The sequence below is a fragment of the Copidosoma floridanum genome, unplaced genomic scaffold (assembly GCF_036245765.1).
Source record: "Copidosoma floridanum isolate Cflo_tuat_1 unplaced genomic scaffold, Cflo_Japanese_pri ptg000007l, whole genome shotgun sequence".
Taxonomy (NCBI): domain Eukaryota; kingdom Metazoa; phylum Arthropoda; class Insecta; order Hymenoptera; family Encyrtidae; genus Copidosoma; species Copidosoma floridanum.
In genome coordinates, this window is record NW_028321884.1 from 5,961,436 (window position 1) to 5,979,832 (window position 18,397).

At 47.9% G+C, this 18,397-nt stretch overlaps 1 protein-coding gene across 3 annotated transcripts in view; it reads left to right on the forward strand.

Moving 5' to 3' along the window:
• Positions 1-18,397, forward strand: part of LOC106642853 (Myosin heavy chain-like) — a 112,091-nt gene that overhangs the window by 79,622 nt on the left and 14,072 nt on the right. For all 3 annotated transcript variants that reach the window (XM_014357749.2, XM_014357751.2, XM_014357752.2), the window contains 2 exons: positions 16,352-16,480; positions 16,692-16,835. In XM_014357749.2, coding sequence (XP_014213235.2) covers positions 16,352-16,480; positions 16,692-16,835 — 273 coding nt within the window. The remainder of the gene's footprint in view (positions 1-16,351; positions 16,481-16,691; positions 16,836-18,397) is intronic.

The window sequence follows — 18,397 nt, forward strand, 5'->3', positions numbered from 1 at the left end:
ATGATGCAAATGTGCCTTGTATATATGTATAAGTACGTGTACAAGAGAGGAGGGACCTCCCAACGGACGGCTGTGCAATAACAGTCCAAACTAGTAATGCACATGATAGATACGTATACAACGTGTCATCAACCTCGCGCGTTCCTCTCTGACATTGTTTCACGGGCGTAACGTGCAGCGTAATAAGCGCACCTTGGCATCACGCGTGCGCGTATAGAGTTGGCATATTATCAGGTATGCTTATTAAGTATGAAGATTTGGTGTTTCGCGAGAGACTAAAGTTACTCTATGCGAGTACGACAGATGTTGCGTGGAGAAAATACATCTCTGCAGGTACGATATAGCGTGTACTGTGCTTCGTGCTTCAAATGAGTCGTGAACGAGTCTCGTTACTTTTCTTCATCCTCTTCTCTGCAGGCAAATCGTTTGGGAAACTGGATCATGTTCTTTTTTTCCCCCAACTACGTAAATGCCGCTGGGAATTGGGATTTTTCGGTGGATACCCCAGGGTCGTTGATCGAATTATGAATTCTTTGATTTTCCGTGCTCGCACGCGGAAGATGATCGCGTATACCGACCCATTAACGGGTCGACGGAGAATTTTAACGATCCAATGAAAAAAGAAAAAAAAAAAAAAAAACTATAGGTGCACGGTTAATTATGTGTGCGCAAGAAAAACACGGTATACTGACAGTCCATGCATCGTCAGCAAAATAGTTCATTACCTATTCAGAAATGAAAACTGGGTTGAGCATTTTCCACTGGACCCAATATGTAATTATTAATAAATGTGTGCGGTCGAGGACGATGAACGCCCGTATATGCCCAATATCCACAACAGAGTTATATTCAGCAATTATCACGGCCTGTGTTACCCTTCACCCACACCTGTATCACATAATATGTAAAGCTCCACAACAGAGCTGGAGGTGCGATTAATTATAGCCATGCGATGGGATCTGAAAACTCCAACGTATATATGCAACAACCACCCCACACCGCGTTTAACAACGTTATCTTGTAAACTCACCCTGTCTACAGTCAAGATTCCTGCCCAATACACTTGCACGCTCGATTTGTCCACAAGTATTGAATCTCTGTTTGTGCACGAGGTGTAGCCAGGCACGGAGTACTCGCGAACTTTGCCACTTTACGGGTCACAATTGATCACCCGCCGTGTTAATTCATGCGCAATTGAGTAAACTCGCCCACCAAGTTTGCGCGGTACAGGTATACCTACACCATGCCCAGGCAACCGAGGCGAGAGAGTCGCGGAAAGTAGGCTGTGCACCCACACCTATATACTATAGGCGCCAGGGAGTCAATGAAATCGCCGCTCCTGTATTGTATACTTGTGTGTATCATAATTATGTGCCATGCACACTGTTCCGCTGGCTTTTGAAATTTAATTCAACGAACGACATGTCGCCCATTTCCTTCCATGCCGAGGTGAATTGGATTTTACCCCGGATCATGGGGTACACTGCACCTCGAGGAGGTATTACAATTTTCTGTCGAGTCTCGTCGTTCTCGCGTAATTCACTCCAAAGTCCTGGTTCTGATCAAAGAAACACGTATTACATTCATGCATCACAGTTGTCGTGTCATATTTTGCCTTTGCTCTATACGTCGAGCAGGACCAAAACATTACATACAAGTCAAACTCGACGTTGTAAATTTTTTTTCCCTCCTCATTTAGCTATGGTGCACCACTCCGAGAGCCACGTCCATACATTCATTTCAATTCATTTCTATTTTGCCCGCGCGCGTGTGGTCCGCGCATATTATACTGTGCGCTCGGTAATTAGAACTACTTTCAATTTTCTCAACGGGAAAACGCCCTCTTTTTTTTTTTGCACCATCGTCCATGCCCATATGCATTGGTTAATTAAACGAGCGTAAAATTATACACGCTCGTATAATATTGATAATTCTCACATATAGCATGCGCATACGTATGGGTAAAACTTTTCTCTTTGACCGAGAATGTATTTATCATGCACCTACCTATTTTTTTTTTTTTTTTTTCATCACCAAGTCCGTTCTGCTCTGATACCATTTCTTAATTAACCAAATTGGTGAAATATTAATTTTTTCGCATATACCAAAAAAAAAAGGTGTTCTCTAACATTGAAGTGAAAACCCCGAAAAAAAAAGATCTTCTCTCTTCGCTCGTCCTTCTCCCGAAAGGGGATAGTAATAATTATTTCCATGCTCGGGCACACGCATCGTCGGGACGTATCGGCCCCCGGCACGAAAGTTCGGTCGCTCGGAAAAGCATATCCGGCTCTGTGTACATACACACCTGCACATAACGCTGCAACATTATGTGCACGCGTTTAAACCCACAGAGATATAGAGAGACGGTATATACAGCTAGTTACGGTTCCCTGGCGTTCTTGGCCAAGGAGCCACGTGTTATTACTGCAGGCAGAGAGAGGGTCTCTCCACTCTCTTTCCCAATTCGGGATGTTGCGTGAGATGTGAAAATTAAAATTTTCTCTTGCCCAACAAAGTAAGCGTGCACCATACTTATTACTTTTTCCGATCGAGAGCCATAATGGACGTGTATGTATATTTATTATAGCTACATGGTTATTAATTTTAGGAGAAACTCACCGCGCACTCGTTCGACGTCTCAATTTCAAAGTACACCCTCCCGTGTAACACTTGTATACGGGTGGTGTCGTGTACAGTCATTCAATTAAAAGCGCGACCTACGCGCGTAAGGTGTATAAATCGCCCCTGCTCGGGAAATCCTCGCGAATCAAGAGCCGCACATTGGTATATACGTACACGCGGTACAAACAGTTAGTCCAATTAAAGCGGGCCGCTATACGTGTATATACACGGGGAGCAGAGTATATAGATCTAAATAAACGGAGGGGGAACATCGGACGTGGGCAATTAATATAATTGAAGGATCTTTTACGCAGATTGGGTGCTCGTGCACGTCCTCTCGCCTCGACATTTTGCAAACGGCACCTAGCAAAAAGCAAGGAAAAAAAAAAAAAAAAAAAAAAAAGCCATACTAGGAGAGGAACACTTTTTGCTCGAGGAAATCCTTCGCGCTTCCGCTTGTATATATAAAGGCCCTCGAGCGTGCATGTATACGCGCGTCGCGTTTCGAAACAATCGCACCCCCGTGAGAAAGGCCCCATAAACGCGTCACTCCCCCACCTATTCTTATATATACCTATTCGCGGTCTGGTCCTCCTATGTCATGAATTATTCATGGTCCGAGAGGAGAGCCCGTAACTTCTGCTGATGCGTGCACAACATATATATACATACATGTGTGGGATATATATACGTAATGAAAATTGAGCCCAAGAGTCGGTGATGCGTGCGCCAGCGGGAGGTGCATCATCATCACGCGTGCACGGACTTTGCTTTGGTTTGACGTTTGATCTCCCGCGAGTAACCACCGCGAGCCCGTCGTTTTCCCCCGTACACTCGTATCAGCTGCATACCTATAGGCGCATATGTAATAGCTACGTGATATATATATATATACACTAACGCGTGTGCGTACATCCGTACGGAGGAAAGAGAATAATTGCTCTGCCTATCGCCGCTAAATGCGCTTTCCGCTCCGAGAGAATTGAGTACATATACACGCGTATTATGCTGAAGAGGGGAGGGGTTAATGGGAAACTAAACTTTGCCGGGGCGCTACTTCCTCCGTAGGAATAACAAAAAACATATGCACGTACCAAAAATAAAAAAAAAAAAAAAAAAAAAGGAGCCAGTTCGCAAAAAAGCCAACTGTATACCCCTGTAAGGATCGCCATTATACCCAGCGCAGAGTTGTATATTTTCAGTCTCGTAAAAAAAAAAGGGACGCGTACAGCGTGCGAGGATGAGCGTAATAGTTACAATGTAGGGGTGTATTACACGAGCGAATTTACGGGGGGGGGAGGGCGTAATGTGAAAAATGATGCTCGCCTATACGTCATACAACTATGTATGTATTATGATGTAATGTATACAGGATACGGGAGACTAAAACACACACGCACCCACGGATCGATGAAATCGCGGGTGTACGTAATATTGTGCCGATCTCGATCCGTCCCCCATCAGGTACACACACACACACACACCGTCGATTCCCGATAAAAGGCCTCTCCGCGGGTTGGTGCCCGCCGGTTGCGGGGGTATATAATAGCACACCCTGCGCACCATCTCGTTTCGTTTCTTGATGCCAGCAGCTTTGCTATCGTTACGTTGTGCATACCTATCTTACGACGTAACATATACATACGGGTAGGTACGGGAAAGGGGAAGGATATGGGGTGTACGCGGGGCGCAATTTGCAAATCCCGGCGATTACTCCGCGGCAGGCGTTTCGTTCGGAGGATAGCTCGATTGTGTTTGGGTGGGAGGAGGAATGCATGGGGTTATTATTATCATTCGCATGCCTCGTTTTTACAAGCCCTCGTACGTATAGGTCACGTTATACGCGTCGCTGTACGGTTTTGGAGCTTGCGGACCATCGCACGCATCCGCCGGAGCTTTTACGGGGTATCCTTTTTTTTTTGGCTTATTGATAAAATTTTAATTTAGACTTAGCTCAAGAGGGAATTGAAAATGGGAAGAATTCGCTATTTACTCGCTCGTATACGTCAGCTGATACGTATCCGTGTAGCTGGTGGGAGTGAAAAGGGAGAGTCTGCGGAAGGAATAGGGGAGGGGGGAACAATACACAGCAGAGTTATCATTATGGTAAACATCGCGAGCTTTTTTTTTTTTTTTTTCATTCCCCTTCCTTTCTCTCTCGAACGATTTTGCGCACCACCGTGGTGTATATAAATATATAAGCGAGGGGGGGAAAAACGAGAGGGCGGAGGAGGTCCAAGCTCGGGGCCATGCGCACCGATCACCGCGATTAGAGGAAGCGAGCACAGGCGGTATAGAGAGCCCGTGTTTTTTTTTTTTTTTCTCCTTCATCCCCAAGGGGTAAGTATAGCAGATACGAGTTATTTGGGAAAACATCTTAGCTTTCGTCCGTCCCGGCTACCTGCACTGCTGTTGTTTTTACGGCCAATGGAGTCAAAGCAGGGGTCAAAGACCGCAAGGGAAATTTTGATTTGATCGAGCTTTGGCTGATGGTTGTTCCAGAGTGCTCGATTGGCACGTGTGCCAGTTTCGTTTTCTCCAGTGGTAACACATCGGTGGGCCATCGGGGAAAAAGAAATCGATGCCTTTGCCAAAATAATAATGAGGCCTGAAATGATTACTACCTTTCGAGCGTGCATTATAATGTGCCAGTGGGAGCCTCTTACACTGTATCGGGTTGGTTTTTTTTTTTTTCGAGTTTTTTTTTTCTTCCACAAGGTGCCGAGCCATAACGTGTAATGATCCATCGATGATGGACAATTAAATCTCTTTTCGCGCGTAATGATCGATATTTTCGGCTCACGTGGCGAACACTCGCTGCCACGAAGCTTTTTGTTCATCGTAAGTAGATCGTAACTTTTTCCACGCAAATATTAGCGCCGATGGTCCCGTTTTCAAGATGCGAAAAGGAAAAACAAAAACACAGCCAATAAATCACCCGACATTTGAGCGTCGCTTACGTAAACACGAGCCAAGTACAGGGTGTAATGGGATGGAAAAAAAAAGGAAACAAAGAGTCAATTTTGTAAAAGGCCACGAGGATCCACGCTCGATTTTGATTTAATAGACCGATGGCGAGGGGGAAAAGGAGAAAAAGGAGCAACATAGGATCGCGTTACACGTTTGCGCGCTATCGTTTCGCGTTACAAGTGGGTATCCGCGCCGCGAGGAATTATGGCTCTCCCTCGGCGGATCGCGCAGGTTGTTCTTTTCCACTGATTCTCTCGCACGCCCGGCGATTCATCTCGAGAGAGGCCCCCCTTTTCCCTCTGTGCGTGCATATATATATATGTACACGTATACGTAAGCGCGACGTCGATTTATTTTTCGCTCTCGCTCTTGATTCGCAAATACACCGCGCGATTGTGTGTATTTATATGCGCGTGTGTGCGTGCGCCCACGGGGTATCTCTTCCCTCCTCCTTTTTCGCTCCCCCCCCCTTCTGTCTTTGCACGGGCACATGTAAGTATACGTATTTATATATTATACGCTCTGCGTTTCATTTTTACGGCTGCTCGAGTTTAAGCGAACCGGCTGTCGCGAGCTTGCTCCTCTTTTTTCTTCTTTTTGCAACTTGCAGCAGTGCCGAGGCCAAGGTTTTTCGCGACTGTTTTGTTGCCGATGCTGCTGCTGGATGTTTCTTGGGTTTTAATGAATAGCACTTTTAATGCTGCATTTCGCAAAGCATACAACGCAAGCTCGCATTATGTACTTGTTTGATATCGCGCGTACAAATGCTATAGGAAATTTGCGCACTCCAGGCATACCTACGTGAATGAAAAAAAAAAAAAAAAAAAAAAAAACAAGAGTTTTTTCATTTCTGTCGAGGTGTCGATGCGTTTATTGGTAAATGGCTCACGCCCCCTCCGAAGCGCGAGTCTCTGAAAGTGGTACATACTCACAAAAGTCGATGCTCACCGGAAAACCTATACCGTAAAAATACCATATTCTCCTCGTGCATTCCAACAAAGGTATACGAGGCGTCAAAATTTACATCTCTCGTATACCCGTGTGCATGGGCATATACAGTACACACGACGCTCCGACCTTTCCTCTAACAGTACCTTGAATATCGCCCGACACACCGTGTGCGCACACAAGACCCAGCTTTCTAGCCAGTTAAAGATACCGCGTCATCGTGCCGTGCGCTTCTTCCCCACCCACTGTACGTACACCCCCAAGTTCGACATCGCGGACTACGATACAACGTCGGAGGAGGAGGTGGAGGGTATACATGTATCCTCACAGTACCGTCGGGATGCGATGCCGATCGTACGGGCGAGATTTTGACCGATGGTATTTTAAAGAGCTGCTTCGCCGAACTCGAGCTTGTTCGCAGGCGGACGGAGAGATTTTTTTTTCATCAAGCTCGTCCCATTCTTCGATCGGAAGATATTACCTATACGTTAGTCGAGACGCTGCCAGTGTGTATATATACCGTGGGGTGTCAATTCCCTCGCGCCAGCTGCCACGTTAATGATCGAAATACGAGGATCCGAGATAACAATTGACTACCCGCGTCCGATAAATCGTATCGGATCCGATATAGGGTGGTGTTATTTATGGCACGCCGGGGAAATATCCCTTTATCGGGGAATTTTCATCTTGCCCGCGTGTGGCATGTACATAGTATCATTCGATCGAACACGTATACAGAACAAAAGATGAAGGCCTCGAGAGCAGGTACGCGCAATTATATAAAAGAGTTTGATTTGCTGTACAGGTGCAACGGCTTCTCTCGCTTTTCACCGTAACCATAAAGGAGCCCCGCGTACACATATAATTGCTCGTAATTACCCCGAAAGCTACACGCCATTTGACGCGTCCGATCGTTTCTTTTGGCTCTTTTGCCTTTTACGCGCTGACTGCGCGCACGCGAAGAAAAAAAAAAATAAAGAAAACTCGCCTCTTTGCTCGCGCGTTACGTACGTCCCGCTGGAAGTCCCCGTGTAAACGGGAGAAAGCACGTCGTGCGTTACGTGTCGCGTATCGCCTTTTACGGTGGAGCCAAACAGTTTCGCGACATCCGAAAGTTCCTCGTTGCATCTTTGGCGCTTTTACCCTTTCATTGGCATTTCGATGCTCTCGAGCGCGGTACTACGGTTATCATCCCGTATGACATGCAATAGTATACATATTGCCGTTAGATGAATCGATGTGTGATTATTTTCTATACATTTTATCGTCATTGATTACAAAATAAACCTGGAAAGTTGAGATCGAATTTTTCACGACAACGTGACAGCCAAGCATCTCCGATCACGTACGTGCATTTTTAGACGCGCGTTGAGGATGAATTTTTGTATCAAACATACCTACCTGCGATTGTGGAAACTCCATAGATGAAACTTTGAGCACGACCTCGATGATAATTTTTGTTTCCCCCTCGAATCCGAAGAAAACTGTAAGACCTGCAACCATTCGCATAATGATCGTTACGAGATTGGTGCAACGGTATACACACCCCTACACGCTCTCTCGTACATCTTAAGCTCTCGCTCGACAACGAGCCTTGAAACAAAAGAAAAAAGTCCCAAAGAGGAAGGGAGAGATGGCCTTTGGCCATAATTTCAGGCCCTGTCGTGCCCCGCAGTGGTATTATATGGATCGCGCTCGATAGGTATACATACCCTTTGGTTGTGTAGTGAAAAAAGATCAGCCCCGACCCGCGGAAAGGTACAGGTAACGAGCCGGAAGTGGCCGGCCATTAGAGACGAGCCCCACTTTGGACACAACGACGTTTCTCGGCCAACTCTCGCCCCCGGGACGCGTGTTTTTGAGCCCTCGACAGAGAGAAAAAGAGAGGAGGAGCGCGTATCGCTCTCGCGGTATCAGCTTCGCGAAATCGGCTCTGCGCGCCGAGGAGCTAGGCCGTATGGTATTAATTCACTGCAACCCACTTCCGCTACGATACGCGGCTCCTCTTCTGTTGTACATATATACTTACACATGGGACGTTCCCTCCGTGTGGCGAGCTCTATAGAGGCGAAAGATAGCCTCCTCCTCCTCCTCTTTTTTTTTTTTTTTCGCGGAGGTTCGAAGTTGGCATATCGTATGTGTATTCGTTTTGCAGAGGGGCTGCGAGGCGAGTGATTAAATCAAGGAGATGGTATATGTGTATCGCCGAGAGACGCGTGCATGGTTTTGGATATTGTTTCCAGCTGTATGTCGCGATGGTTTTTTAATCCATGCGATACCTACTATCACTCGGGAATTTTTGTGTATTTGCTGTCATTAACGTGATTTGTTGACTGCTACGTTCGTCTATACATACACATTGGAGGCAGGAGATGTTAATTTATGGAGTTGTGGGAACTAAGAAAACTTCAATTAGGAAAATAATGGACGTGTTTTATCGCTCGTAGGTACCTATATGTATTATAAATTCATTTAAACCCAATACAGCTGTACAGAGTTGATGACGTAATTGGTCGTGTTTACGGAAAAAATAAAATTCTTGCAACACTAGTAATATGCAGTTTACTCGAAATTAATTAACACTAGACAAATCGATAAAACTGTACCCATAAGTGCAGTTTAGGTACATTGACATTGTTATCCAGCGCGTAAAAAAAACTCATTGCCTACTGTTGCGACGTGCATGAAAAGAATTTAATCTTTTCATCGTCCGTTGACGTATCTGTTAACGTTATATCGATTGCGTGAAATTTGCATTGATAAGTTAACTACACTCGTCAACTCGATAGAGATAAGTGCCGTCCCAAGTAAAACCAATCTCGTTAATTTTAAGGTATTAAAAAAAAAAAAATCAACGATTGCTCTAGCAAAAAAAAACTACCAGGTGAAAATAAAAAAAAAAATAAAGCTCATTTCCCTGGAGCCACGAGGAAGAAGCCCCATACACTCACCTAATCCAGTCTTCAATCCCGTAAACGCGCGATAGCTGCGCGGCACGCTATCGAGGGAACGGGTTAAAAATTTATGGGACTACTCGTTGCGTGCGAGCAGATCTTTATACCTGCACTTACGCATTTGATTTCCGTGATGCTTTTTTTCTTCCCCCCCCCCCGTCTCGATCACACGTGCCTCTAAACGGCTACTTTTCACCTCGGGCTCATCCGGTTTTGCCGTGTATTTTCCCATTTTACCGATAGGCAACTCATACGTGTATATACCTATGTGTGTATCTGTGCGCCGTCGAGGATCTCTAATTTAGTTGTGAATCAAGGGAGAGAGGAAGAAAGAGGCCGGCGCGTTGTATACAGTTACCTGTACGCTGCTCTTTCGGTTTTCCTTTCGTTCGGGAATCTTGTTTGCTGTTTTTCATGGGACGCTACTCTTGCGAGGACACTCCATGGGAGGTCCTTTCTGACCCTAATTTTCGGGACAGCCTCTGCCCACTATCAATGTGTATATAGGTAAAGAAAAATAATAATGTACCATTGTACGTTTTCAACAATGATTGTCGAGGAGATTGACTTTCAGAGAATCACGCGTCAGTGCTTGCGAGGTATCGTGTACTGTGTACTCGGGCAGTTTCGCGGAAGAAAAAGAATAAACCGCGACAATAAAACTCGGCGTTATCAAGCGGTAAAACAAAAAGACGGTGCAGGCCGCGAAGCGTCAACAGTATTTATCGCACGGCGTCGTGTCACATGATAATGTATAGGTATGGAAATAAGCACCGACGCGGCGCTCCAGTTACTCGTGCTCGTATTATCGCTAATCCCAGCGCTATTGGAGCCGAGCTCATCTTCTCTCTTTTGCAGAGGAGCGCACGGAGGATATAATGTATACCTGTACTTGGAAAAAATATAATACGTGTATAGCTGGCGGTGCGCTCTTTTTTTTTTTTTTTTTTTTTTTTTTTTCGCTGATCCCAACACATACGGGGTACTTTGATGGGAGGAGGAGGAGGAGGAAGTGGGAGTACGAAGGGAGATAAGACCGGGAGAGCAGGACAAAAGAAGGAGACGACAGACGTGGCGCATGTGTGTATAATAAGAGCACGTTGAGGACGACGACGGAAAAGAAGAGCGCAAAGAGGAGGAGATAAGAGGGAACGAGGAGTCGAAAGAGGTTGGAAAAGAAAACCCACGATGAGGACGTTCCAAAGATGGGCACCACCGCCTCGCGCTTTTGTTTGATGGGATGTGGACGTTGTATTTATTTATTTATATACCGTACCCATCATTTTTTTTTTTTTTTTTCCTGCTCTCATCATTTGCCCCTTTTCCCCCCTCCCTTGTACAGGATTTTACGAGCTACGCGCTCCCAGCTTCACGATGGAGCTCTCGTGATTATTCATTGTTATTTTTTGCGGTCAGAAAATTGCAGGAGCGGGATAACCTGGTGGCGAGGGCTCAATGCCAAAGTCTAAAAATGGCGAATAAGTTTGACTGTGGGAAAAACAATTTTGCGCGAAATGAGAACGATTTCTTCTTTTTCTTTCTTTATCCATTTACTCTGTCAAGGGTCGATTATTCAAACGGCCGTACACGATCGAGGCGTTTTTGTGCGAGGGTACTCGTTTCTTTTTTTCTTTTTGAGAGCAAGTATGCCCGCAATAATGCGAGTACGTATAAGTACATCGGGAGCGAGGAGCTGGCGGATGGCGACGAGGACAGGAAGAAAAGGAAGCCAAAAACGACGGGGCCGGTTGAGCCGACCGGCTGGGGATCGACGGCGCACACACACAACCGGTCGCGCTCGGGAAGAGAGAAAGAGACCCCGATCTTTGCCTCCTCCTCCTTCTTGGCGATGCCCCACCAACAACGACAACAACAGCAGCATCGAAAGGAGCCTCAAAGTGGGGCCTCCCGAGTGCGTATATCCACACACAAACACACACACACACAGGGACAGACAGACAGACCAGACAGACAACCAAAGGGGAAGGAGCGCGAAAGAGGGGCCCCGCTCGCACCTGACGCTCGAGCGTACGCCAAGAGAGAAAGCACCAGCCAGTCGGTAGAGTAGACTCTGTGCTCGATAATCCGCGACGCTCGCGCGCTCCTCAGTTTGTACTCTGGATCCGTGCCTATACCGGCTTCCTCTCTCTTTTTTTCTCACTTCTCAAAGAGAAGATCCATCAAACCCTCGCTCGTACGACCCAATGACTTGTGGTTTCGTCAAAACAGTACCAAAAAATTGCATTTTGAGGCCACTGCCGATCGTCACCGTGTTTTTTGCCGCTCAACCACAGCCTGCTGTACAAGTATACAAGATCATCGCGTGGGTGTAACTATTGACCATTTCTTCTTTTGGTCCACCCTTTTTTTTCCCAGTTTTCAAGAAATTTCGATTGTCTCGAAAATGGACCAGCACGCCTAGGGACTGCAGTGCATCGATCGCGGAAGAAAAGGGCCCAAAAAACAAGGAAAAAAAAAAAAAAAAAAAAAAAATCCAAAAGACGATACACATCGGCCGCAATCGAAAGACAGCGACGCTGGCTTGACGTTATCTTATCGAAAAACGTCAACGCGGTGTCCGTATCTATACTTCATTTTTAATCGCGCAGTGTCTGTGCTTGTGCCCGTGTGTTGGTGCGTGTGTCTGTGCAAGACAGGAAGCGAGTAAGGGGGAAGTTAAGAAAAAAAAAAAAAAAAAAAAAAAAAAAAAGAAAGAAAGAAATTAAGAAAGACAGAGTCGATCCGTAAGTCGCGCTTCTTCCAGGGCTTCTTCTTCTTTTTGTAGCCTAGAAAGGCAGGTACAGCCGGACTACTCCTCCGCGAGAGCGTGACCATAAGCAGCTAACCGGTATACGCGGGAACGCGGCTGCCACCACTACCACCACCACCACGAGTACATAGAGTTGAGCTCGGGCCAAGTACCCGTAATCCAATTAAAGGGATAAAATCCGTCAATCAAACCTAGAAAGGGGGAGCAAGAGAGGAGCGCGCGTCCCCCTCTCGCTCGGCTGCGTTTTCGAGTGCGCCTCCGCATCGATGAGAGCGTCCGCCGAACGCGGCCTCCACGAGAGCTTCCGAGCTTCCTCGTGAGGCTTGACGCGCGCCAGGCGCTGACCGGATAGGTGCTTTACCGACCCATACGTACACCGAAGCCCCCGAGACATGTCCAAGATCGCGGTCAAGAGTCCCGCGGGGCCTCCACCGAAGCTCCAGCCCTGGAACACCGGCACCGCGGCCCCCCGGCTCTCCAAGGCCAAGAGCAGCCCCAATGTCTCCAGAGCGCCCCCCACGGCCACTCCACCGGGGGGCAAGCGCCAATCCTCCCAGAGGGCCCAGCAGACCACCGCCGCCCCCAAGCCCGGGAGGACCGGTAACGTGACGATCGTCCAGATAACGCCAGGAGAGCCGGCTCGGCTGGCCAGCAACTCGCCGAAGCAGCCCAAGAGCCCGGCGTCGAAGCCCGAGGCGAGGAAAAAGCCGGGCAAGGAGGCCTCGTGCACCATTCTGGAGGACCGGGCACTCCTCAAGAAGGGCCTGACGCCGAAAAAGCCCGTCGAGCCGCTCGAGCAGCAGCAGCGCAAAAAGAGTCTCAACCGGTCGACGAGCCTGTGGAGCGTGCAGTCGCCGAGAACCTCCAAGGCCACCGTGGCGCCGGTACTGCCGAGTAGCCAACAGCAGCAAAGGCAAAAGAGCCGCAGCCCGAGGTGCGGCGGGTTGAATCGAGCGACGAGCCTGTGGAGCGTGCCCGCGGACTCGGGGCAGTGTCGGGCCCTCGGCAAACTCCCGAGCAGGATACCCCTGTCGACCCAGCACTTGGCCGGGCTCGGCCAGTCTCTCGGCGATCTATGCACGGTAGATCCGCCCGTTGAGAGGCCCAAGCCCGCCAGTCGAGCCACCGTCGACGAGGTCGACCGCTCCGTCGACGAGGAGCACATTTACGAAAACTGTCGCGAGGCCAGCCCCGTCTACGACAGCCTGGGCAAGCCGGCCCCACGGCCCGTACCCCTGACGACCCTCGAGCTGGAGAAACGGGCCGAGGAGCTGCTCTCCCAGCTCGACGAGGACGACCCCCCACCTCCGATCCCCAAAACCGCGCCACCGACTACGGCGAACCAGCAGAGCGGCAGGAAGATCGACCTGCTCGCGTGTCGGCTGAACATCGAGCGCAGCCGGGACATACTGTCGAGGAGCCGGGAGAACTTGATGCGCAGCCGCGAGGAGCTCGCCCGGAGCAAGGACAACCTTACCAAGAGCCAGGAGACCCTCGAGAGGAGCCGCGTCCTCACCAAGAGCCAGGGGAGCTTGCACACCCTGCTCGGCCGCTCGGCCACCACCAGGTGCCCCGAGCAGACGAGCATACAGGAGATACGGATGAACTGGGAGCGCCAGATCGAGAGGTCGGCGGGCAACGACGAGGCGTGCAAGCTGGCCAGGAAGCGCCTCGCGTCCAAGTCGAGCGCCAACGTGAGCGAGCCGTGCCGGGACGACGCGGTCCCGGCTGTCGGAGGGAGTGGTCCGGTCAAGAAGGCCAAGGAGATAGAGCAGCTCGTCAATTTTTTCAACTGCAAGAACAAGGAGCCTCCGGGCAAGGAGGCGGCCAAGAAGCCCAGCTGCGGCTACGCCTCGGATGGCAACTCGTCGGAGGACAGCGGCCACATAAGCAACGAGAACGAGTCGGACGAGACGCCGCTGGAGATCAAGGGCTACGGGGAGGGGGTGGTAGAGGGCGAGGTCTTTCTGCGGGAGGTCGTCCAGGAGCTGGACTCGAGCATCGAGCGGGCCGTTGGGGCATTTGATGCGACCCCGGTCGTCGGGCGCTTCGGTAAAGTGCCGAAGCCGCCGGCTGACGGGCAGGTGGTCGTGGCTAAGATGGTCCGCGTGTCGAGTTCCAGCGGCGCCAGCAGCATCGACAGCTGGGACGAGGCCGTCAAGTCCAAGGCAGCTGCCAAGAGAAGCGCCGACAGGCCCGTGCCCCTTCAGCGACAGAGCGTTAACGCTCAGGTATACATTGTGATGTTGCGTTGTTTCGTAGACTCAATGGTCCTGGCTGGTTTCGTTACAAACAAAGCGTCGAGACTGAAGTTTTTTTCAATACGTCACCTCAACGGAACAATGCCCTTCCGACTTTCCTCTTTTGATTTGCAATCCCTTCCTTTTTTTTTTAGCCAAATCCCTTTGAAAATTACCATTGATCGTTTAGCGATTTTTGGCCATTTTGAAAAAAATTAGATTTTTGGAGGTGCCATTCAATGAATTAGAAAGAATCTTTGTACCCTATATGAAAGTACAAATTTGATTTTCGCCCAATATGTATGTACGGACGACAGAAACGTAACCCATTAGCACCACGACGACAATGTAACCCTCGCCAAATAAAACAGTTGACATTATTGCCGATTCGGCGTTGCACGCACTTTCCGTATAGGTATATTATTGTTGTATGAGCATAAAAAAGCCGCGCGTGCGAGCCAAGTCTCCGGCTTTTCATGAATATTCACAAGAGAGAACGACTCGCCGGGAGAGGTAAAAAGATCGCGTAGCTGTGAAAAGCGCGACAATGGCCCCTCACAGAACCACGCCGTACGCGTTACACGCTATGTGTTATTTCTCGTTTCCTCAGTTGTGTTTGTTACTTGTACCATTACCATTTTGCAATTGAATATTCACTTTTCTCTTTTAGTGGGTCATGAGTATGTGTAAGTGCGCACCGAAGCCTATACATACAAAGCAAAGTAAATAAATAAAAAGTAACAAAACGAGAAAATCCACGCGCAGGGGTGATGGTGTGAAACGAGGAGTAGATAATAAATTATATACATGGTCTGAACGGGTGTGTATACTTACATACGCACAGAGACGCGCGCCTTGGGATCTTGATCAATCGAGCCTACTTCTCTCACGGGCCGCGAGCGCGCGACTTTCTATGTACACCTTTGCGGTAAAAGCGATAATGAGCTTGATAATGAAAACCGTTGGCCTTGATGCTCTTTCTCTCTGCGTGAGTCTTTCTCTGCTAGATTTGATTTTTTTTTTTTTTTTCCTTCGAGGCCCCTCATCTCGTGATACCATATATAGTTAAAAACCATCGATTGCAGCGCATTGGGTTCATGCAAGATCCCTTGGATGATACTCGATTGTGAGACGAATAAAATAAAACCCTACATATCTATTTGACCGTAATCCCGTGCGACAATTGTACGCGTGTAACATCCTTCTTCGAGCTCATCCCGCGGATATTAACACGTATACATGAATATGAAGATCGTCATTAGGTGTATAACGGTCTCGCGCTTCGGAAGATTAAGCTCCATGCGCGCTCGAGTAAGTATCTCATTTGGAGAGTGTAATTTGATATTGATGTCGGTCTTTTTTTTTTCTCCCCCCCACCGCCGTGCCATTAGGTGATGATTGCTGCCGGTGTGTTTCCTGTAGTTTTTTTTTCTGGCTCGTCGGTGCTTGGCCTCATTTTACGCGTTTTGTTAGGTCGCCATTGTCCGATTAGCCGAACAAGCCGCACACGAAAAGTGGAAAAACTTGTTAGATGCGCTTGGCGATTGTTCCTCCTTCCGTATACGATATCGTGGTAATTGTATCCATTAAAGCGAATATGGAATCTTTTAATAAAACTATTTTTCCAATTCCAATCTGCAAGTTAAACCCTTTGTAAGTTAAGTATACCTTATAGTGTGTGTTTCGTAGGTAATATAATATAATATACTCAAGCGACACCTCAGCAGTACAGATCAGTGTAACAATATAGAAATATCCGTTTGCAATTACAATGTACTGGTACTCGTATATTAATGCCAATATTTTATATTTCCGTATTTTTCGCTTTTCATGGTGCGTCCGGACAGATATTTTTCCGAGCCGGCGCCCTCGAGCGGCTCGAGTCCCAGAGAGACGAGAAGCTCACGGGACACATAATCCTGCTGCAGGCGAGATGCCGGGGCTACCTCGCTCGTCAAAAACTCAACAAGCTCAAGGTACGTGCCTCATTTGTCGTCCCCTTTTTATTCCAATTATTGTTTTTTTTTTTTTTTTTTTTTTTTTCTCCAATACAATCAAGCTTTTTATTTAGCGACTCATTAATTGTTTCTCGGTACTATCCGTGTACCCTCAATGAATCTTTGTTCGCGGCGATTTTCACGCAAATCGTGTTCCCGAAACGACAACAACCCGCTTTGATTTTTCCAGCTGCAAGACCTGGCGGTCAGATGTATCCAGAGGAACGTGCGGAAGCTCATGTCGGTGCGCGAGTGGCCCTGGTGGAGGCTGTACGTGAAAGTGGCGCCCCTCCTGAACGTCCACCGAACAGAGGACCAACTCAAGGCGAGAACGGTAAGAGTGCTTTTATTCACCATATCCGCGTTTTTACTCTCTCTTTTTCGGGTGACTGTGCGACTCATCACGTTTCAATTGCGCTTTTGCTCATTTCGGCTCTTATATCCATCGACAGTGAAAGGGCTCACCTTTCCTCGCATTTTTTTTTTTTTTTTTTTTTTCCGTGTACGTGGTAATGGGTGCTTCATTAATCTGTGCAGTGGGGGTGAACTTTGAAAAAAGACAACGGGAAACAGGAGGTTGTTCCTTTTGTCGTCATTCTGGTTTCTATTTTAGGCCCGTCCCGGAGCGAACTTTCGCATCTCGTTGGCTTTGATTTGGCGACTATTCATCCCCTCGCCGATACGTCAAGTCCGAACAATCGAAATCGCCCGTAAAACCTGAAAACGCGACCGCGACGGAGCCACGCTGGCGTATTAATATACCCATTTGCCGCTAAATATAAAACCGCCTCCTCCCCCCCCCCGTTGTTAATCCCGTCCTGGATCCGTGTGCAGCGTCTTCGCCGAAAAGAGATCTTTGATTCTTGTTCGCGTTTACGCGTCAACCATCACGCAAATCAGAACACCGTCGAAAATATCCCAAGCTTTAAGAGTATAGGGTTTTATGTGTATTAAAAATACGTCCCTTAAAACTGTATAATCATCGCTCGTACACTTGTAAATGTACAGCATTTGGATGATCTTGACTGCTCACTTTGGGGTTTTTTTTTAAAATATTTTTTCAGTCTTTCCTTACGCATTTACCGTACGAATACATCCACATATATACATGCGCGCTCAAAGCAAAGAGGAAACACTAAAAATACGGAATAGGCGGAACGTGAGCATATAACATGTACCGTTGCACCGGCAGCAGTGAATATAGAGTCTCGTGGCCTATGGCTAATTTATCGTCTTCCCTGAATTCAATTTTCTCTAGCTCTGCTAGCTGCTCAGTTGCTCGTCCGTCCATTCCTATACGTACATGTTTTTCTACCCGCGGACTTTGTGTTTACTCGCTGAAAATTGGATCTCTCAACGTTTCATTTTAACCCTTTTACATTTCAAGCTCACATAGCCAGAAGGCGCACGTACATTCTGCATCTTAACGAAGCCGCGCGCCCGTGCGAAAATACGATTCGCGCGATCAAAGGCGAAAATAGCTCCGATTATAATTGCCCGATGGCGGGCCGGTGTGTACCTTCACGGTGGTGGGCTCCAGCGTCAAAAAGACGTCGGATTGTCCGGCTGTGTCGACGCAGTGCCGACCACTCGTGACGATGCCGCAGCTCGTTGTGCCTCGAGAGCCAAAACTAGCTCCGCGCGATTGATTAGCTTCCGTGTCGCTGTACAGCAGGTGTTTTGGCCCATGTTCAACTTCGTCCCCTGCACCGTACACCGTGTGTGTGTGTGTGTAGTTTTGTAATTATTATCGCGATGTTATACCTGCCATAGCTATGGATTTTCGCGACTTTCTCAGTTGATGTTTGTCTTTTGTAATGGGAAAAAACAAACAACCTGCGCTTCCGAAATAGCCCCATCGTGGATGATAATTAAGTATTACGCATGGTTTTCGGA